Source organism: Mya arenaria, chromosome 9 (assembly GCF_026914265.1).
Source record: "Mya arenaria isolate MELC-2E11 chromosome 9, ASM2691426v1".
Taxonomy (NCBI): Eukaryota; Metazoa; Mollusca; class Bivalvia; order Myida; family Myidae; genus Mya; species Mya arenaria.
The window spans coordinates 15610402-15629655 of NC_069130.1; the positions used below are offsets into that span (position 1 = coordinate 15610402).

Sequence of the window (19254 nt, forward strand, 5' to 3'; positions counted from 1 at the left end):
AGAAGAAGAATAAGAATAAGAGCCAAATGTAAACAGTCATGTATTTGAAAAATATTATTGTCTTTTATACTTCATAAAAACCAAGCCGAGACGCTTGAGAACCATAGCATATATTAATAATCAAATAAATAAAGCTTGCATCATTAATTTAAAAAAAAATCAATTAATTAGTTAAAGAAATATAAGCCAACAAAGGCCACTATGTTACAACGTGCTTTCAATACTAAAAGACGTGTCGTTTTAGAAGAAAAATTAGATGTGTGTTTGAATCAAAAATCATTCCACTGCTTTTAGTTCAATACATATATTAAGATAATTCCAGATATTTGGCGTTTCTAGTTTGGACGAATTGAAATGTAAGGCTTTTTAAATGGACACGATTTTAAAAACACATACATTTGGAACTTTTTCGGTATCGATAGTCGAGTGGTCAAAGGAAATAATATCCGATTCAGACTGTCCGTTGTTAGCAATTCTAACATTTGATATAAAATATTAAAAGACGTGTCTTGGCATACATATTAAAAATCATACGACTTGCATAGTTGTTGACATATCATTCAAACAAGTTCAAAACGTTGATGTGTAATTTACAAGCGTCTCTTACACTGAATGGTCAAACTGTGTTCTCGACGTTAAGTGTTTAAGTCTTGTATCTCGGTACAATAGTTATGCGAAAAACTACAGAAACAAGCTCAGTAGCAAACGTTTAAATATAAACCCGGTTTATTGAAACTGGTCAAACGCCAAAGACATAAAACATAAAAACCAAAAGATCACAAACAAGAATCATGGAAGAACAGCACAAAACTACACAAACAGCACATTGCATACATACTTTATATAAAAAAAAACTAGGTATGTTTATCAAGGATTGTTTGGTACCGCCTTGGAACGGTCAGTAAAATGTAAATGTACTGGGGAGTTAAACCAGTATAAGTGCACAAACCTTACCCTTATCCCAATTATCCTAAATAAAGAAAAAAAAACGCTAAAGGTAAATCTTATCAAAGTATGAATTAACTTGAGGAAACTTAACAATAAAACAAATAATAATAAACTAACAGGTAAACCCTTAGTGCTTTTATGAGTAGAGATCCAAACTCTATTTGCAGACGGAGGAATACAATTCAAAGCACCTAATACAAAAACTTTTCAAAGATACCATGCAGTCATTGTTTGAAACTATAAGCATCACACACAGTCTGCCTTATAAAATAAAAGGTTTAAAACTGTGTGATCATAGAGTTTCGTAATAAAAAGCATCATTGAACTAAAACTGGGAACAAATAAAGAAAACATTATTAAAAATTAAAGCGACATATATTAGCTTATTTTTTCTTCCAAATGATCACCTATGTAAAATATTTGAAGAAAATGACTTCACATGCCAAAACACTCCGAGTCAACCAAAAACGGTTTTAAAGATAACATGAATTAGCAAACTTTTCATAAAATCAAGGAACTGAAAGCTTAGTTATGTAAGGATGCTATATTCAACACTATAATTTGTTTTAGGAATTCATCTTCAAAAACTAGAAGGCAAGTACTCTTCAAAATGTTGCCTTTATATCCAGGGTTTAAATAAAATCCAAGTAATTCATTGAGTCTACCTCAATAACAAGTTTGTTTCAGTAGAGAATTTAGCAATATGCTAAACAATGTAAATTATACAATGTATGTAACAATCTTATGCCCAAAACCCCAAATCAAAACAGTAAAAATATATAATGTATACATCAAGGAGAAAATGTATATTATAAATATCATTATATATGTGTCTTCTAACACAATCACAAGATGTTTAAGTGTTGAAAAAGTAGAGTAGTTACATCTGTATGATGATTGGTATTAATTGTATAATTGTTGTTTTTTGTTTGCAGTAGATGATATTTGGAGTACGGCGTTAAGAGTCCGAAAACGACCAGGATTCCTTCCTGTTTTAGCCGGCCGTACACAAGGTGGATAGTGTCGCAGGCCTCTTACCAAAATACCAGTTTGCAATGATTGCTGCGCGAGAACTTTCAACTGACAGTTTAAACTATTCAAATGTTTTCCTTCAATTTAAAAAGTACAATCCTGTAGTAAATCTATTAGGCATACTGTTTATAAACTTGATGCCAATTATCTTTTTTTATAGTTGAACAAGAGCATACCATCAGTTGAGCACTGGAACTTTTTGTAGTTTTCACACAATGTTTGGTAACACAGAATCTTCGTATCCAAGCTTCATACAACGATTTGAATCATATACAATGACTACAATATTACAATCAAATTATCACACTAATTATACTACGCTATCTTATCCACTGAAAGGAAATGTGTATTATAGCCAATCAAAAAAGGCTTCCACTGATTTACTTCCATTCGGCCCATTTACGACTGCGGAAACGGTCATCTGTGTACCTCCAAACTTCATGTCTACTCTGACAGTCGTTACATCAAAGTCACTATCGGGAACAGTAAAACACACAAGCCCGACTTTCTGACATTCTGTAACAAACTTTGGTGGTTCGTCTTCCTCTGACTTATAAACTTCAATAGTTTGATTCTCTCTAGTAAGCGGAGAGGGGTTGAACTCGTGAGTAGCCGTTGTTTGTCCAGGGATCACTTCCTCACCTTTCTTAACAAAGACCTTGAATATGTCTTCACATTGGTTGGACCCATCTCTTTGCACCCTATGTGACAACGGATGAAGTTCTTCAACAAACGGAGCCGATGTACTAATTCCTGAAATAAAACAAAAAGTATTTTATTTACTGTATATAGTTACTGCCAAGAATGATACCTGTTTAAAGCGGAAAATATTGTGATATGTTATCTTATAAACAAATTATGATATGCGTTTGCTATTTGTACTCCATTATCTCGAAGTATGCTCTTCTTTCTCTTTTTATTTTAAAAATAACTTAAAATCTTAAGTTCTCATCAAATAATTAACATCATTTGAATTCCTTCACATGTTTTTAATACAGTAAAACTGCCGACGTTCGAGAACCTGCGTTCCCTCGAGGTTGGAGCTTGCTCTCTAATATTTTTCCTTCTATTTTCATATAAAATATACCAACGCTGCATCGAAACCGAATTATGTCGAAGAGTCGTGCAATATGCTCGGTCCCAAGTACACAACTCAAGCACAAAACCTTATGGCTACCTCGAGGTCATAATTTCACACTTTTCCCGAACACAAACAATTGTTAACGCATGACCGATATTAGTTGACATGGGCATTTTAGAAGATAATTATGAGAGGTAAATGACGAGAAGTCAATTGTGAGAAATGTAAAGGAGTAATAAAAATATGAATAAACCTTTCCATATCGATCCAGCATCGGAATCTCTAAAAAGAATGTCTTTTTGTCACTTTGCTTTTCATAATGACCATTTTGTAAAAATAAAATCGATTAATTGATATAATTATATTTCTTTTACATTTCTATACTTAGTCTACATATAGTATACGACAGCCTTTGAACACATGGGCGTTTTCCACAATGCAACACATAATCGGTGTCTTAGTTTACAGACTACTTCTTACTTCATACTTGAAATACACATAAATATATTTCATTACAGACTGGAGAAAATTGAAATCGGGTCGTTCGAAACATCGGTTCCCTCGAGGAGTAGGCTCGGTTCCCGGCAACCTCGAGCGATCGCAATTTTACTGTAATTAACACAAGGATTTTTCAATATGACGTGATAACCTAAACCTACCATAAGAGTATTTTGATTTCCGGGTTGATATGACTGATGGGTTGAATCCATATAAGACAGCTCCTGAAAGAACACAACCAAAGATATGGAGCTATTGATACGCAACAAAAAAGCAACATCGCATTAATTAATAAATTGATAGTTTGATGTATATTTTGAAGTAACAGTTGTTCGGGCATGATGGGGATTTAATACAGTGATTGATTCATGGGAAGCGGAGTAATATCAGGAAAGGCGAAAGCCGAGACCAGAACAAAAACGCATGCTTGAGCACATGGCATCGGATCTGCTATGTCATTATATTGCATAATTACCGTGAACAATAGCTGAAGCGCTGTTCTCTGGTATTATCAAGTCTACATTCGGGTAATTCTCTAGAACGTCTTTGATTGCTTCCTGAACTACTTTCGAGTCTGAAAATCCACCTACCATAACAACAGCATCCAATCGTTCCAACTCGGTCTTTCCCAGCAGAAAGTTAAGATGTTCTACGATTTTCGAAACTGAATTTTCGAAGGCCGATAACAAAATTGAATTGTCAATCTGGAGTTTACCTTGTATGAGTTCATATATTCCGCTTTCTAAAGCACTTTCAAACTGAGCAGACTTTGTTCCTTCAAGCAATGCGAATGGTAATTTAATCGAAATAACGTTATTAGCCTTGGCATTACTTTTACCAACAATTGTTCTCTTCTTCATTTCAATTTCGGCATCAAGCTCGCGTTTAGATTCGGCTTGTTCAATGTCGCTTTTTAGGCCAGTCATGAAATCAGCTCCAAAGAGACCTTCAAATATTTCTAAAAAACCGTCATCGACAAGAGTCCCTCCCCATTTTCCACCTGAAGGCTCTCTAAGTGCTTTTAGAGAGCCGTCGTCTTGCACTTGATGTGCGGAAATGTCGACAGTTCCCCCTAACAAGACAGAAAACTGAAACATCAAACCCCTATTGATGTTTAAACTTAAGTAATAAAATGATAATAAATTACAAGCAGCGCATACGATTTTGCCTTTTCGAGTATGTGTATGTCTTGCCTAAGATATCCCAACACTGACGACAAGGGCAACATATGTCAAAATATAGTGCCAATCATTATTTAAATACAAATAGCCAAAATACATGACTGATAAGTATGTGTGACATTCTTAAATTCGGTCATAAAATACACTGCAATGTCAAATTAAATGTATTCAAGCTAGACTCACCTCCAAGATCAAGAACAAGAAACTTTAGTCCCGTAGGAAACGCTTGAATTGTTGCATCTTTTCCTGGCTCTCTAAGCTTTGCAAGTCTCATATGTTTGCAGTAGATAGCCGCAGCTTCTGGTTCGTATGCAAGTGATAATTTATCTTCTTTTATTCCAGCCTTAGAAAAGCAAATATTTGTATTTGTATCTGACACTTCAATGTTTTTCAATACTTATATTCAAACATTATGTCACACAGACCCAACTTAATGATACTGAAGGAGGCCCATATTTTCTATCAAAACCATATTTTCATAATCAAATGCATTAACGATAGTATTATGATACAGTCCAAATGAAAACAAATGCCGTGTTGTCACAGCAGGATGTCAAATTTTCGGTGTGACGTTCATGTTCTTAATGCCAAAATAAGGCTGAAATTAAAAAAAAAACAAAAAACATTTTACTTGGAATTTTAATTATGACCTTAGGCGTATATGCAAGTTATGATGGTTTAAATAACCATGAAAAAGCCTCGTATCGACGAATTATATGGTTGCATTTTAAACGAAGTATGACGACAAACCATTTCTGCCGCCACAACCATGAATTCTTTGGCATCATCACTCCAGATAGCAGGGACGGTGATCACCCAACGAACTTCATTCTCCTGGATTTTTACCCTCAGCTTAGCCTGCTCCATAAAATGATTCTTCAAATGTCTAATGGCAGCGGCAAAAACTTCCACCGCAGGCATATTTCTCCCTTGTGCATCTTTTATAGTCATTTTCCGTGTGAGTTTCTAAAAAGTGGTTAATTAGACATCAAAGAAAATTATTTTTACGTTTCAAACAGATAATTGTTTAGAAAATAGACAGTTAAATAGTTATGTAAGTTTTAAAAGTGGTACTACATGGATGTTATGCTTATATCAACTATAAAAGTACACAAGTAAAAAACCACTTACTGTAACTAAATAACGGTATGCATTATTCAATTTTCAAAACACATATAAGTAACAACATACTTTCTCTCTGTGAAGATCCATTTTGAACCTTTGAAAATATCGCCAGTCTTTATGTTCTTTTCTTTTTATTAGTCCATCGTATTTCTCTTCCGCCTTTAAGTGAATACATATCAGCAATGTACGACATATTTCGATGTAGATCACTGTCCGAAAGCTAATATACTTATCGGCCTACGTTGGTGAAAGATTCCAACACCTGGACTGTCAAACTATTATTCTTTTAACTGTTGCTATATGACTAGTCCCCGACCATTGTTAATATCCTCTTTGGTTGCCAATAAAATTAAAAGTAAAGATAACAATAGTAATCCGGAATACAATCAATATTTTTCGAACAAACCTCAAATCCGAAGTAAGATTCCGTCTTTTCACTGTTGAACAGTAGCACAGTAGGGGCTTGCGGAAGAATCTGGCCATCCCAGCGATTTGAATATATCTGTATGTAGATAACGTAGGTCCATTTTCTATTTGCACAGCGTATGTGATAATACGACTTGTAATACTACAATTATTAGTTTAATTTAAACCCATTCATTCTGATTCAACTGAAAACGGCTAAAAGTAGCTCGCTCATTTTTCTTACCAAAAGTTTGTCCGGTTATGCATCTGAAAACACTTATTCTAGTATCATTATTTTACTCTTTCATACGAAAATTGCAGAAGAAAACACAAAGTTTAAAAAACGGTCGTAGTAGGGTGCGAACCCGCACCAGTTAGGTAGAAATATGAAAAAAAAAACAAGTCTGCTACCTGTAGGCCACAAGGTCTTATACCAAAGAAATGGGAATTTCGACCTTTTTAGAAAACAGTGATAACATTACGTGATAATGTCAAACAACCAATTATGCTACAACGAATCGCTGAATCCCGTAAGAAACTGAATGCAAAAATCTGGTCTTCAGGAGAAAATATCACCATTTTCTGAAGAGTTCCAGCTGCCAGTAACTTAGTTTGAATACTTATATGATTTGCAACCATTACCTTTTGTGTTTGTACAAAGTGCATTTTAGAAACCATGATCCAGTCCCTTTAAAGACATGTCCGACTTGTAAAGTCATGATATTGATATTATGTCTATTTCCCTGTGGGTAGTGGCAGGGTGCCAAATAATCAGCGAATTGATAATGTTATCAGTGCAAACTTTATAGGTTAGCCTATTGATTAAAAATACATTGAACAGCGAATAAATACCTCTTGGCACACAGGTATTAAATCAATACTTGATCAAACAGGTTATATTCATATGTTAGGCTTAACCAAACTATAATGAATACGCGGAACATTTCTTCAATTGTAAAATCCACTCTTGTGGACGAATTCTATTAAACCTGATTCGAACAGATCAATAGCTCATCTAAAATATATTCGTTAATTATATATGATAAAGAAATTGAAGAGTATTTCAATATATTGCAAAACTGTCGAAGCTTAAATCTTATACATTTTCGTACAAGTAATCACAACTTCCATATCATAATTGGTAGATGGGGACAACAAACTGTACCTAAATCTAAAATAAAGTTTTCTCTTTGCCCTTTAAACGATGTTTTCGACGGAACGGATTACTTTTACACTGTCATTTTTTACATTTCATTGAATGAAATATTTTAAAATTCATTAAATATATTTGACCAAAAGCGTTGACCTTAAGAGACTTTTTAAATGTTTGGGACCTGATATTCTTAGAAATACTACAATTACATGCTTACAAGTTTATCAATTTAAACGAAATTGGCAAAAACAATGTTTTCAAATATGTTATTATATCTGTTGTTTCAGTTTATCAAATGTGTTATGCCATGTTTAATCCCATATTATAAGTTACTAGCCACATTCCACAAATAAGTATATGTGAATATTACCAAACGTCTTAACTGAAATAGACGGCATGTACCCACAACCCTAACTTAAATGTCTATGTTAAACTTTGTATTTTGTTTGCAAGTTAATGTGCTTAACTGTAAACTGATGCAAATAACAAATATTTACATATTTGAGTTAATTACCTAATTAACAATTAAGACAGGGATCAAAGAAAAGGGGATGCAGAGTAAACTGCCGATTAATCAATGCACATTTACATAACAACAAAATACGACCAATAAAAAAACTGCAATTATCAAAATATGAATTAGGAGATTACTAAAAGGCTTAAATAGCCCTTTTACCATTGTAAAGATAAGTTATTATGTTTATTTTAAGGAACCATGTATCCACGACATTTTAGATGCGGAATGAAACCTATATACAATAACTATACTTTAATAACGCTTTTCAAGAAATATTTGATTGAGATTACACACATCTTAACGGAATAAAAAGGCTCGAAGTAAATTAAAATTACTAAAAATATGATACTTAGAAATACAAAAGCATTGTAATATGTCATCAAGTACAACGGTTAATTGGCACAAAAATACTATGAGTCCTGTATGTAATGCAAGTAACATACTTGTTGCATTTCATGGTGGTATTGTTTCAACAGATAAATAGTAACGTAAAATAGACAACTTCTAAACTAGAAATTGGATATAAGTTTGATTAAAGAAGTTAAAAAGCAGTTTTGACAAAAATAGATAATGCCGCAGGTGATCTACAGATATTTAAAAAACGACATGATTAAGTATTGCAGCTGTAAAAGTAGTAGTTTGTAATTTAGGCTTTACGCCATAAATTACTTTTCCTCGTTTTTAAGCAATTCAGTAACAATATAAAATGCATTGCTTCCCAGCGGCCTAAACGACATTCGTTATTATTGAAGGCTTATAAAAATATTCATAGAAAGATGATTTGTTGAAAGTTTCATTGAGCTGACACAACTGATTAGTTTTTAAGAGCATTTGTATCCATTTAATCGAAAGGAGGAAAATTCAACAACGAAGTTATTTAATTGAACTTTGAACTACACCATTTGGAACTCCTCAGTCATTTTTATCAAAAAGAACCTGATGTATTTGGACAGGCTTTTATTTTTAATAATGTTTTCCTTATTTGTTCCCAGTTTTAGTATAATGATGATTTTTATTATGAAACTTTATGAACACACAGTTTTAAATCTTTTATTTTATAAGGCAGACTGTGTGGGATGTTTATAGTTTCTAACGATGACCGCATCGTATCTTTGAAAAGTTTTTGCATTAGGTGCTCTGAATTGTTTCCCTCCGTCTGCAGACAGAGTTGGGATCTCTAATCATAGAAGTACTTGGGGTTTACCTATACGTTTATTATTATTTGTTTTATTGATAAGTTTCCTCAAGTTAATGCATACTTTGATAAGATTTACCTTTTGCGTTTTATCTTTATTAATGATTGTTGGGATAAGAGTGAGGTTTGTGCACATTAACTGGTTTAACCGCCCCCCCCCCCAGTAAATTTACATTTTACGGACCTTCCAAGGCGGTACCTAACAATTTTTGATAAATATACCTATCTTTTTATATATAGTATGTATGCACTTGCTGTTTCCTGAGTTTTGTACTGTTCTTCTATGTTTTTTGTTTGTGATTGTGTGTTTTATGTCTCTGGCGTTTACCCAGTGCCACTAAACCGGGTTTATGTTCAAACATTTTGCTACTGAGCTTGTTTCTCCACCTTTTTGCATAAATATTTACATACTCAGAAATCGGTATGTTTAAAGGGGCAACATTCGCTGCCTCGGCAGCGAGTAAATGGGGAGTGACTTATTGTAAATTCCCTCAGCTATGTACCTGTCTGTTAAACTCAGTGTTCTATCTTTAGTACACACAAGAGGAATGTAAACAAACAGGGCTGATCAGAGCAGACGATGTATTTCTCCACACTACAATCTTCTATATGAAATAAAGATGACCAAGCCAACTTTTCCAGATGTTTTCTTTGAAATGATTGCTTTCCTGTTCCTAACTGGCATTTTGTAAGCTCGACTAGATCTTTTTTCTATATGGGACATCCCTCTCAAGTGTTTAGAATCAACATTCTCATTCCAGTCCAAAGTAGCAAGGTTTATTCTCAGTCTGGAATCCAAAACTAATTATTACGTCAACAAACAATAATAATGCTTTATTGAATGCATCCACAACCCTAGTACATATTAACCTTATTGTAAACGAGTTCAGGAAGGAAACAATTCAGATAGTGTTGACACCTTTAATTGGTAATTAAATGTCACTGGCTGGAATCTGGTTTGTGTATTGATAACTGGAAATCAAACGCACATTTTGAGTCAAAAAGGAGAGAACTCAAACACAGTTATACATGAACATTTGCATGACATGGAACTAGGTACTGCCTTCCATTAAAATAATAACTTTGGGCAGAATAAGAAGACTCAAAATATGGAACAAAATAATCAGGACAAAGATATACATGACTGAAGAACAATAGGAGATATTCACTTTACCTGGCTAGGATATAAACATTTGTAATGATGACAAAGCTTTTGATAGAAAAGCGAAGGAGCAACTAACATTTAAGCAACGAGGCTCATAAATATTATTTTTTTAAAACGACAAATATGAAAACAAAGTTACATATTTCAACCTGGGGATGATTCACCAGACTTGTTAATTACGTAACGCTTCAAAAGAAAAAGTGTTAATATCATAGAAAACAATTAGACTAAAATGAAGCATATGAAGCTGATGATATTTATCAATAATTTTTGGAAAATCAGGTGGAATAAAAACTTTTCAAGGTTTGTTCACTTTTGTTACTACAGTATTTGATAGTAAGGCATGCCGTCTGCTACAAGCAAGCTGCTAGGGATATAAACACCAGCACGTGGTAATGTTTACAACAGAGATTTCATAACCCCCAGAACACCAAAAAGCAACTCCCCCGGAAAATTCAAATTTTGAATCTGACAGTTGGATTTTTTTCTCAAAGTCATGTTTCTAGTAATGTTTTAAAATCAAATTAAGGATTTTTAATTTGTTTAACCTTCATGCTACATGCCTGCAAAGTTTCATGTCTCAACTTTTTGTAAGCATTGTATAAATTTGGAATAAGGGTCCCTGATGTAAAACGTGCATAAAATTATACAAAAGCTTGCCCCAGCGCCACCTGGAGGTTTATATAGTCCTGTTGCCCCTTTAAGTCCGATGCAAGTAGATCGCGTAGTAATTTAATTTGCAGTTAAAGTTAATGACTTATCTCTTGGGAATCTTAATTATGTGTGCAATAAAACACTTCACTGGCAATCAATTTAAACTTAGATCAACAAATATAAGCCAAACTATTTCATATAATTAATGATATAATTCGATATTTTACGAACTGTTTCTACTGATGTACAGGCATACATCCGAGGTTGTTTTAGATAACAATGGCCGAGGAGTTCTGAATGTGAACTGCACCCGTCGTTCAAAATGTTACCTAGTTTTGGAGAAACGAAATGGTATACTTTTGGTATTTGAGTGCAGAAAACATTGCACATTTCAGAGGAAATAATAATTAAAATAAACAAAAAATGTGTTTTTTGGTACAGTAGAAATAATAACTAAAAAAATAGGTTTGTTATAAAAAGGCATGTCATCTCCTTCATTATGTTCAAACGATTTCCTATATATAGAATCATTTTAAATAGAAAAGGAGATATCTTTACCTCTTGCTGTTAAAGTTCATTCATTACAGCCCTACCGTAATTAGGTAGTGAAAACCCGTTTTTATCCAATTTAACCATTAAGAGTGATGATTAGGAGTATTTCAATATAATGGATTCTAAAAACAGACTCAAGTATTTCGAAAAAAATATTTAGAGCATGCTTTATATATAAGCTTCGCACAAATAGTATATATGCATATGGAAAGCGAAAGTACGAACCTGAAGTGGATCTCGTAAGTACTCCTCCCTATAAGAGTAGGCGTAACCAGAAAATGTCGTTCCAAAATCTATCGCCGCAACAATTATTTCATTTATTCTCGTTTCACTCATCTTTTTTCCGTTTAATTGTGTATTGAATACACACTTTTTCTTTGCTCAAAATCAAACTCAGTGCAATATCCTTCATTTTCTTATACGGGTAGGTGTGTAATATTCATCCTCTCGATATCTATGAAATTTAAATGTAAATTTACATTGTGAAGCGTTTATCTATTGGGTACTGTTAAACATGATATCTTGAAAGGCTATTGCGAGCTCTTAAAAGATATCAAATGTCTTAAAGTGTTTCGTTCACGGAGTGAGTGTTAGCAAACATCTTTATTTTAAACTTGAGAGGTACTATTTACCTTAATACGCGAAACCGAAAAAAACAACTGACGGATACTCATTTTTGTCAAACCAGTCATAACAAGAAATAATTTTCAACTGATTTATTAAAGCTTTTCGGCAAAACAGTAAATTTTCTGACCAAATTCTAAATAATCATTGACTCTCCTCTGAACATTAAATAATGCTTTATTATTGAGAACGGCGTTTTGATCACGCTTCAAACGAAACTATTATTTAAGAGGTCTAATCTTAAAGATCTAGAACGAGTCCCTTTCACCAGTATATAAATGAATATTTAATACATTTTACTTACAAATGTTTTGCATGTGTATCATCGTTCAAGCTTATATATTCATTATGCTTAAACTGCTGACTTATGTCAAGACTAATCTAAGGTAATATAAATTATTTGAACCAAACACTGATGTCCACATTTCGCTGAGCGTTCAAAGGCGGTAATACAGATCCATATTAACAGAACAATGTATATGTTGATATCTCTGTTGTATGTCTGGAGTTTTGTCACGAACAAAGCGAATTATTGGATTATTCATATAATATGATGCTATAGAATGTTTAAAAATTTGGTACAATTTACATTATGATAATTTCACAAAAACATTGTGGGCGTTATGGCTGAGAAACTCGAAGCAGAAGATACAAAGTTGAAGTTTAGCTGACAAAAATGCAGCATTTTATAAATGGACAAGTTCAACAGAAAGAGAAATATCTTGAGCGACAAACAAGGAAGTATATTTCGAAGTGCATATTATCAAAACTAGATCTGAAATACTCTTATGCTGATAAATTGAAATGGAGTGAACTTTGGACTCTTTTGAGTGTTCTATTCATTACAATGCAAGCTCACCAGATATCTATAATATTCAATTATCTGCAAACAAAACTTGTCAGTGATACCACGCGATCAATAAGGGACAATCGCTTTCAAATGAAAAGTAAAGTGCATAAATTTATTTTCTTGAAGAACGTTTTGATGAAACAAGAAATTTAATTGACAGTATAATACAATAAATCATTGAAAACAAATTGCAATTGAAGGAATAACTTCAATGACATCAACTAACAAATCTGCAATCCTAGACGCCCATGGACGAATATCATTTTTCATTTTATACTGTAAGGCGCCTTTATGGAGTAGCACATAATTAAGTAATATGGTATATTATAATTAGCCATTGACGCCTAATGCATTTTCTTTTTCGGGGGATTGAGTGACATACTTGATAAATTATTAAAATTATTATTGTCTGGTTCATGATTTAAAACAGATCTGAATTCTTTACCTATTGAATAAATTCATTTCTCTTAAAGAAATAATGATAGTTAAACATTTGACGACTTATAAACTTGTATTGTAAAATATAAAAGATTTGAAATCAATTGAGTAGTTTTTCATTTCATATTTGCTCTTAGTGGGAAGCAAATCATAAGCTTAATTGTATTTAATTGTCCGAATAAAGTCTATCGTAGAACGCAATCTGTGCCTTGTAAAACAAACTGTTTACCTTTTTATCATGTCAACGTTTTCTTCCTAATTTACATATCGCGTTACCTGTGCAAGTTTAAAGGTGGACTCTTATTCCCATATAAGATTAACCACAATTAATAATTTTGTTTGATATTCCAAAAAGTTGAATACATGTCAAAAACAACAGTTCATATGAAGGATACCGAGTTTAATTTGAAAGAAATGAGCATAAAACTCGGTACCTCTATCGCATGAGACTAAAGAAGACCACAGTTAATCTTTTAGCATTCACCAACCATTTAATAAGTGTGTGTGTTCTGCTATTTAATACACGTATACAATTTTGTTATCAATAATTAATATTTTTTCATAAATGCATATTGAGTGAGCAATTAAAGGTTTATCAGTCAAAACTGATGTTTGTTATCAATGTTTATGTATTGATTTTGAATAAGAGTGTCACTTTAAATTTAGGCTTACTGTTTTCAGGTAATAAAGTAATTTTCAGGATTTAGTTGCGTTTTGTGACGCAATTTAATTCAAGAGTTTCAAGAATTTATTGGCGAATCTTGACTTATCTTACATATTTTGTGGTGTTTGTATTTGTTTATGCAGTATTATTAGTTTTCGGTGTTTATATCAGTGTATGAGTTGTTAATATGTTTGTGTCTATGGTTCATAGTCGTTCGGACCCTTGCCTTGAGCTCCTTATTTTTTTAATTTTCTCCTGGGCTTGTTCCTGATTTTTTTCATTGTATTATTACGCGCCAGTGTTTAAACAAACAGCTCAGTTATTTTAAGATTTTATAGATTTAAACTTGAAACATTCTCTAGCTGTATTTTATCATCGTCGGCAACCACTGCACTTTCTCCCGTTACACGTCATACATGGCGTGGGACAATTTGCTGACAAAATCTCGTTTTACTGAATATGCATGAGACAGGAGATACAACTTTTCTTCAAATGAATTCGCATTTTACACTCAAATAATTTTCAATATTTTAACAGTGACAGAATCCTCCGTGACACTCCATCTTGACTACTGCATTATATTACTGTACTGCGAAGACGGTCCCGGTTCCTTTCCGGCAATCGGTAGAATATTTTTTTTTTAATCGTAAAGCATCTGGTACTTCGAGGAACCAATGAAACTGCCTCATTAATTTTCATTGTGGATCGGGGGTATTCGCCGATGGTTATTTATATGAGGTTAAACAGCCAGAGCTAAAGTTGTATATATATATATATATATATATATATATATATATATATATATATATATATATATATATATATAGGATGTGCCTGTCATCAAAAAACGAATTTTGAAAAAAAAATTGGTTATACATTTCAACTTAACCTATTGTTGGTTTTTGTATGCTTCAAATATTAACACTGTTAATCGGTAATCATTCGTAGTTTTGTTGAATTAAATAAAACAAATACAATAAAAAGCCGTTATCTCATTGTACACATATCTGCAAAAACCAAAGATATTGCATGACGCATTCATTTAGGTTTAGGGCCGTCAACAGTGCAAAAGTCGTTTGAAGAACCAAAACTAAAACTGATTAAAAAAGATGTAACGTGCCGGCTGTATGTTCAATCGGCGCCGTAGAGCTTATATGGATCGCTTTTATATAAATTTTCCTCAGGCTACTTTGCCTTATGATTGAAACAAATGATTCGGAAATGATTGGTAAGTTAAAACATAATCAACCAAATAATAAGGGTTCAACGATTATGCATTGGTTTATATAAAGTTCAATCACTTTAGTGATGAATGGATTTCTCTTACGGGAGCTTGTTTATTGGCGATGCTAAATACCTGAACCTTTGTCTGCGCACAGATCGCAATGCCCTGTGGCCAACGCAGATGCCAGGTATGAGGCTTACTAGAGATTCTAGCCACCAGTTCCGTTAACTAGACTAGATTGCAATGCTCTATGTATCTTGCTACTTGAACTGGAACGCCAGATTATTCTATAGATGTCAAGGTTCTGGTGTCTTTTTATCCCACTGATTGCAATGCTCTGTGTTCAATACTAAACAGCCTGAAGGTCAGGATTCTAATTATTTGCCTTCAAAAGACGATTTCCGTTTAGTGCTTGATGTTACCTCGACGGCGGTCAAACACATAATGAAACTTTCAGCTGGACGACGCGCTTATATACTCCCCGGGCGGACGAGTTCATTATTCAATTATGTGTAAAACGGGTTCATTCCTCTTTGCGAAAACTTGAAGGGCTCTTTTTTTCCTAATACTCTTTATGAAAACAACTCCCGGTTAATAAATAATGTTTAACATGATTCATAATTATTATTGTCGCTAATAAAATATCTGTATGGAATAAGTAAGTCTGAAATATAAAATTAACCTTTGAAAAACACCGCCAGACAAAGGGCCAATTTATAACAAAGAGCGGTAATCGTGCGATATGCGGTTACGCTACAATAATATTGTTTTGAGGTTCAATATTTAGCAAGCATCACACAAATATTCGTTGCAACATTTGTATCTTTAAGTACAAGTTGAGCGATTTAATACGAAAAAGACTACAAACGTCCAACACGAAAGGTGACAGCTGCTATGCTCTTTTTGTTGTTGATCGCCATCCGTAGACATTGTTCTTTTAAATGGTTGAATTGGGCCGTGCATGTCAAATAAATTGCTTAAGTAAATGGACAGTGTAGCTATAAGTTACACCACAAAAGTCAGTTTCGAGTTATACGCAACATATACGTTTATTTATAATTAACAATTATTTTACTTTAAGGATTACAATAAACTTTATAAGAATCAGATACCATAACCAATTATAAATCTTACTTTCACAGAACTTACATTGAACGAACCAATAAACTACCTTTGGAAAAAAAAATATAACTAGACACAAGTTTTATGGTCACAAGTCTATCAAGACAAAATGATATTGAAAATATCTAAAGTACCTTCTTCTAGATTATCATATGTTTTAACATAACGCAAAATACTAATCGTAGATTGTTGTCGGTATTTGGTTAGGAATCTCTACACATTCATATTTTGTGTATTGTAATCCAAGTTCACAGGTGGACTGATCTTCGTTTAGATAGGTTATCCTCTTCTTCTAGTAAAGATTTCTTCTTCTTCGGGTCTTCGAATTAATTGATATCCTTGTTATTTTTTGTTTAGTTGTTTAGGTTGCCAAAATATTAAAAGTTTTGTAAAGTTGTATGTTGATTTGACTCTGACAGTTAAAGAGATGAGGTCAGGTGGAAATTCATTAGCAGACTGCTACTTACAGAGATACAGGGCATTATGTACAGAGAAACTCATATTCAAGTTGTGAATAAAGTAACTGGACTGATTGACTTAGAATAAGTATAATTAACGCAACACATATTTGCCATACTATATACATCTTAAGTAATGATATTTTCAGGAATACATGCCAGAGAAATGTCATTAAAGAAATCTGTTTCTTACGAAATCTGGTAAATGATAATCACATAAAAGAATATTTTTACAGGTATAGGAGTGAAAATTCATTATCTCTTTAATTATTCAAACACAAACAACTAAATTATATCATCTCTGTTGCAAACATAGTGAACAGTTCGTATCGAGGTCACCATGCTGTTATCAACCCTCGTAATGCGATGACCTTCCAAATGTTTCGTATCAACGCCTTTTGTCACGTTGTAGGAAGGTATAAATAGTGAAGCTGACAAACCCTAGGCTCTTAGTATTATACAGGGTGGCTGTAAGGTGACTGTGTGACTTCTATTTTAGTAGTTCGTTCTCGTCATTAGGATAAAAGCAATATTAACAGATATATTTACACAAGCCCGAGGGTCTCATTCAACTATCAACTGCAAAATGTCGCAGTCCTCAGCTACCATCGACTCCAGTGCCCGCAGCGTTTTGTTGTCCCTATGGCTTTGCTTCTAGAAGAGGATCACTCATGAAACTTGTTGACGGATGCACTAGCTACCTGTGCCTTAATGGCGAGCAAATCGTGATACCACATAGATAAACACTTGCTCTTACGGCACTAGGAGTTTTTTGTCCACAAATACCGCAATGTGGTGGGACGTATTGGAGAAAAAATATTATGCTTAGTGAAAACGTGTCGGATATGCGACTTGAGGCATGCGAGTTTCACACGATGTATTTTGGAATAACCGAACATGGTAAGAGCATGTTTATGCTTAGAAATATGCTCTGATACATTGTAACATGTCTATAAGCATACAAACATGTTCTTATTATGTTTGTTTATGCCAAAACATATCATCTATGTATTTGTCTGTGTGACCACAGTCCTAGGCTAATTTCTGCATAATATTAAGACCCGAAGAAGAAGAAATCTTTACTAGAAGAAGAGGATAACCTATCTAAACGAAGATCAGTCCACCTGTGAACTTGGATTACAATACACAAAATATGAATGTGTAGAGATTCCTAACCAAATACCGACAACAATCTACGATTAGTATTTTGCGTTATGTTAAAACATATGATAATCTAGAAGAAGGTACTTTAGATATTTTCAATATCATTTTGTCTTGATAGACTTGTGACCATAAAACTTGTGTCTAGTTATATTTTTTTTTCCAAAGGTAGTTTATTGGTTCGTTCAATGTAAGTTCTGTGAAAGTAAGATTTATAATTGGTTATGGTATCTGATTCTTATAAAGTTTATTGTAATCCTTAAAGTAAAATAATTGTTTATTATAAATAAACGTATATGTTGCGTATAACTCGAAACTGACTTTTGTGGTGTAACTTATAGCTACACTGTCCATTTACTTAAGCAATTTATTTGACATGCACGGCCCAATTCAACCATTTAAAATAGGGATGGCAACGAGTAGTAAAATTAATACTCGAGTACTCGGACAATCGTTCGATCGAGTACTCGGGTACTCGATTACTCGGAAAAATTGATTATGTGTTCGCAAAGGCAATATTGTGTATACATGTATCGTTAATGACGTATATTGTGCGTTGGTCGTATTATTGGTCATTTTCACCTTTTAAGTTTACTTTCATTTTGTATTTTAACAAAAAAATATTTAAAAAGAAAACAAATGTTTCAGGCTTTTAATTTGTCTTATTCGTTTCATTTTATACAAGTTTGCACTGCAGAAATGAACAACAATCAGAATTACAATGAACGAAAATTAATAGCATACATAAAAAGAGTGAATGAAATTCAATACGAAGTTCAGTAGTTCAGTTGTTTACTCTACAACTTATTTTTTTTAAAATGATAGTTTTTCGTACTGTGTAATTGTTTACCTCATTAATATTCATAATTCTTGATTTAAAATATCAACCAATCAATTGTGATAATCATTGCAAAAATAGTTAAAATACGCCCATAAAGAAATCAATTCTCGATACTCTTTCGCTCGTTAGCGCCCATTGTTTGGTGAAAGGTCTCTAATTGGTATACAATAGAGTTGTGTAGGTGAAAGTACCCCTATCAAAACTTCGCCATTTGACATCATGCTAAATTGAAATAGGGGTCCTTTGTTGACAGTTTCCAACTACCACAACAACTGTCAACAAATTGATTGAGGTCAATTGTGTATACAGCGGGGATTAGAGGGACCGTAAATTGTCCTCTCGGCAACTAACCAGATCTGATATTT

At 33.2% G+C, this 19254-nt stretch overlaps 1 protein-coding gene across 3 annotated transcripts; it reads right to left on the reverse strand.

The window, feature by feature from the left end:
• Window positions 1-514: 514 nt before the first annotated feature.
• LOC128245378 (heat shock 70 kDa protein 12B-like) lies at window positions 515-11948 on the reverse strand. Of its 3 annotated transcripts, none has more exons than XM_052963523.1 (7): window positions 11732-11948; window positions 6272-6367; window positions 5932-6024; window positions 5587-5706; window positions 4924-5083; window positions 3721-3783; window positions 515-2733 (listed from the first exon to the last, which is right to left on the reverse strand). In XM_052963523.1, the coding sequence occupies exons 1-7, from the start codon at window positions 11840-11842 to the stop codon at window positions 2330-2332; spliced, it is 1047 nt and encodes a 348-aa protein (XP_052819483.1). In that variant the 5' UTR covers window positions 11843-11948; the 3' UTR covers window positions 515-2329. The 3 variants fall into 3 exon arrangements, with proteins under 3 accessions (XP_052819483.1, XP_052819481.1, XP_052819482.1); XM_052963521.1 differs by having other exon boundaries at window positions 5491-5706; XM_052963522.1 differs by lacking the exon at window positions 5932-6024 and having other exon boundaries at window positions 5491-5706.
• Between the last annotated feature and the right edge of the window lie 7306 nt (window positions 11949-19254).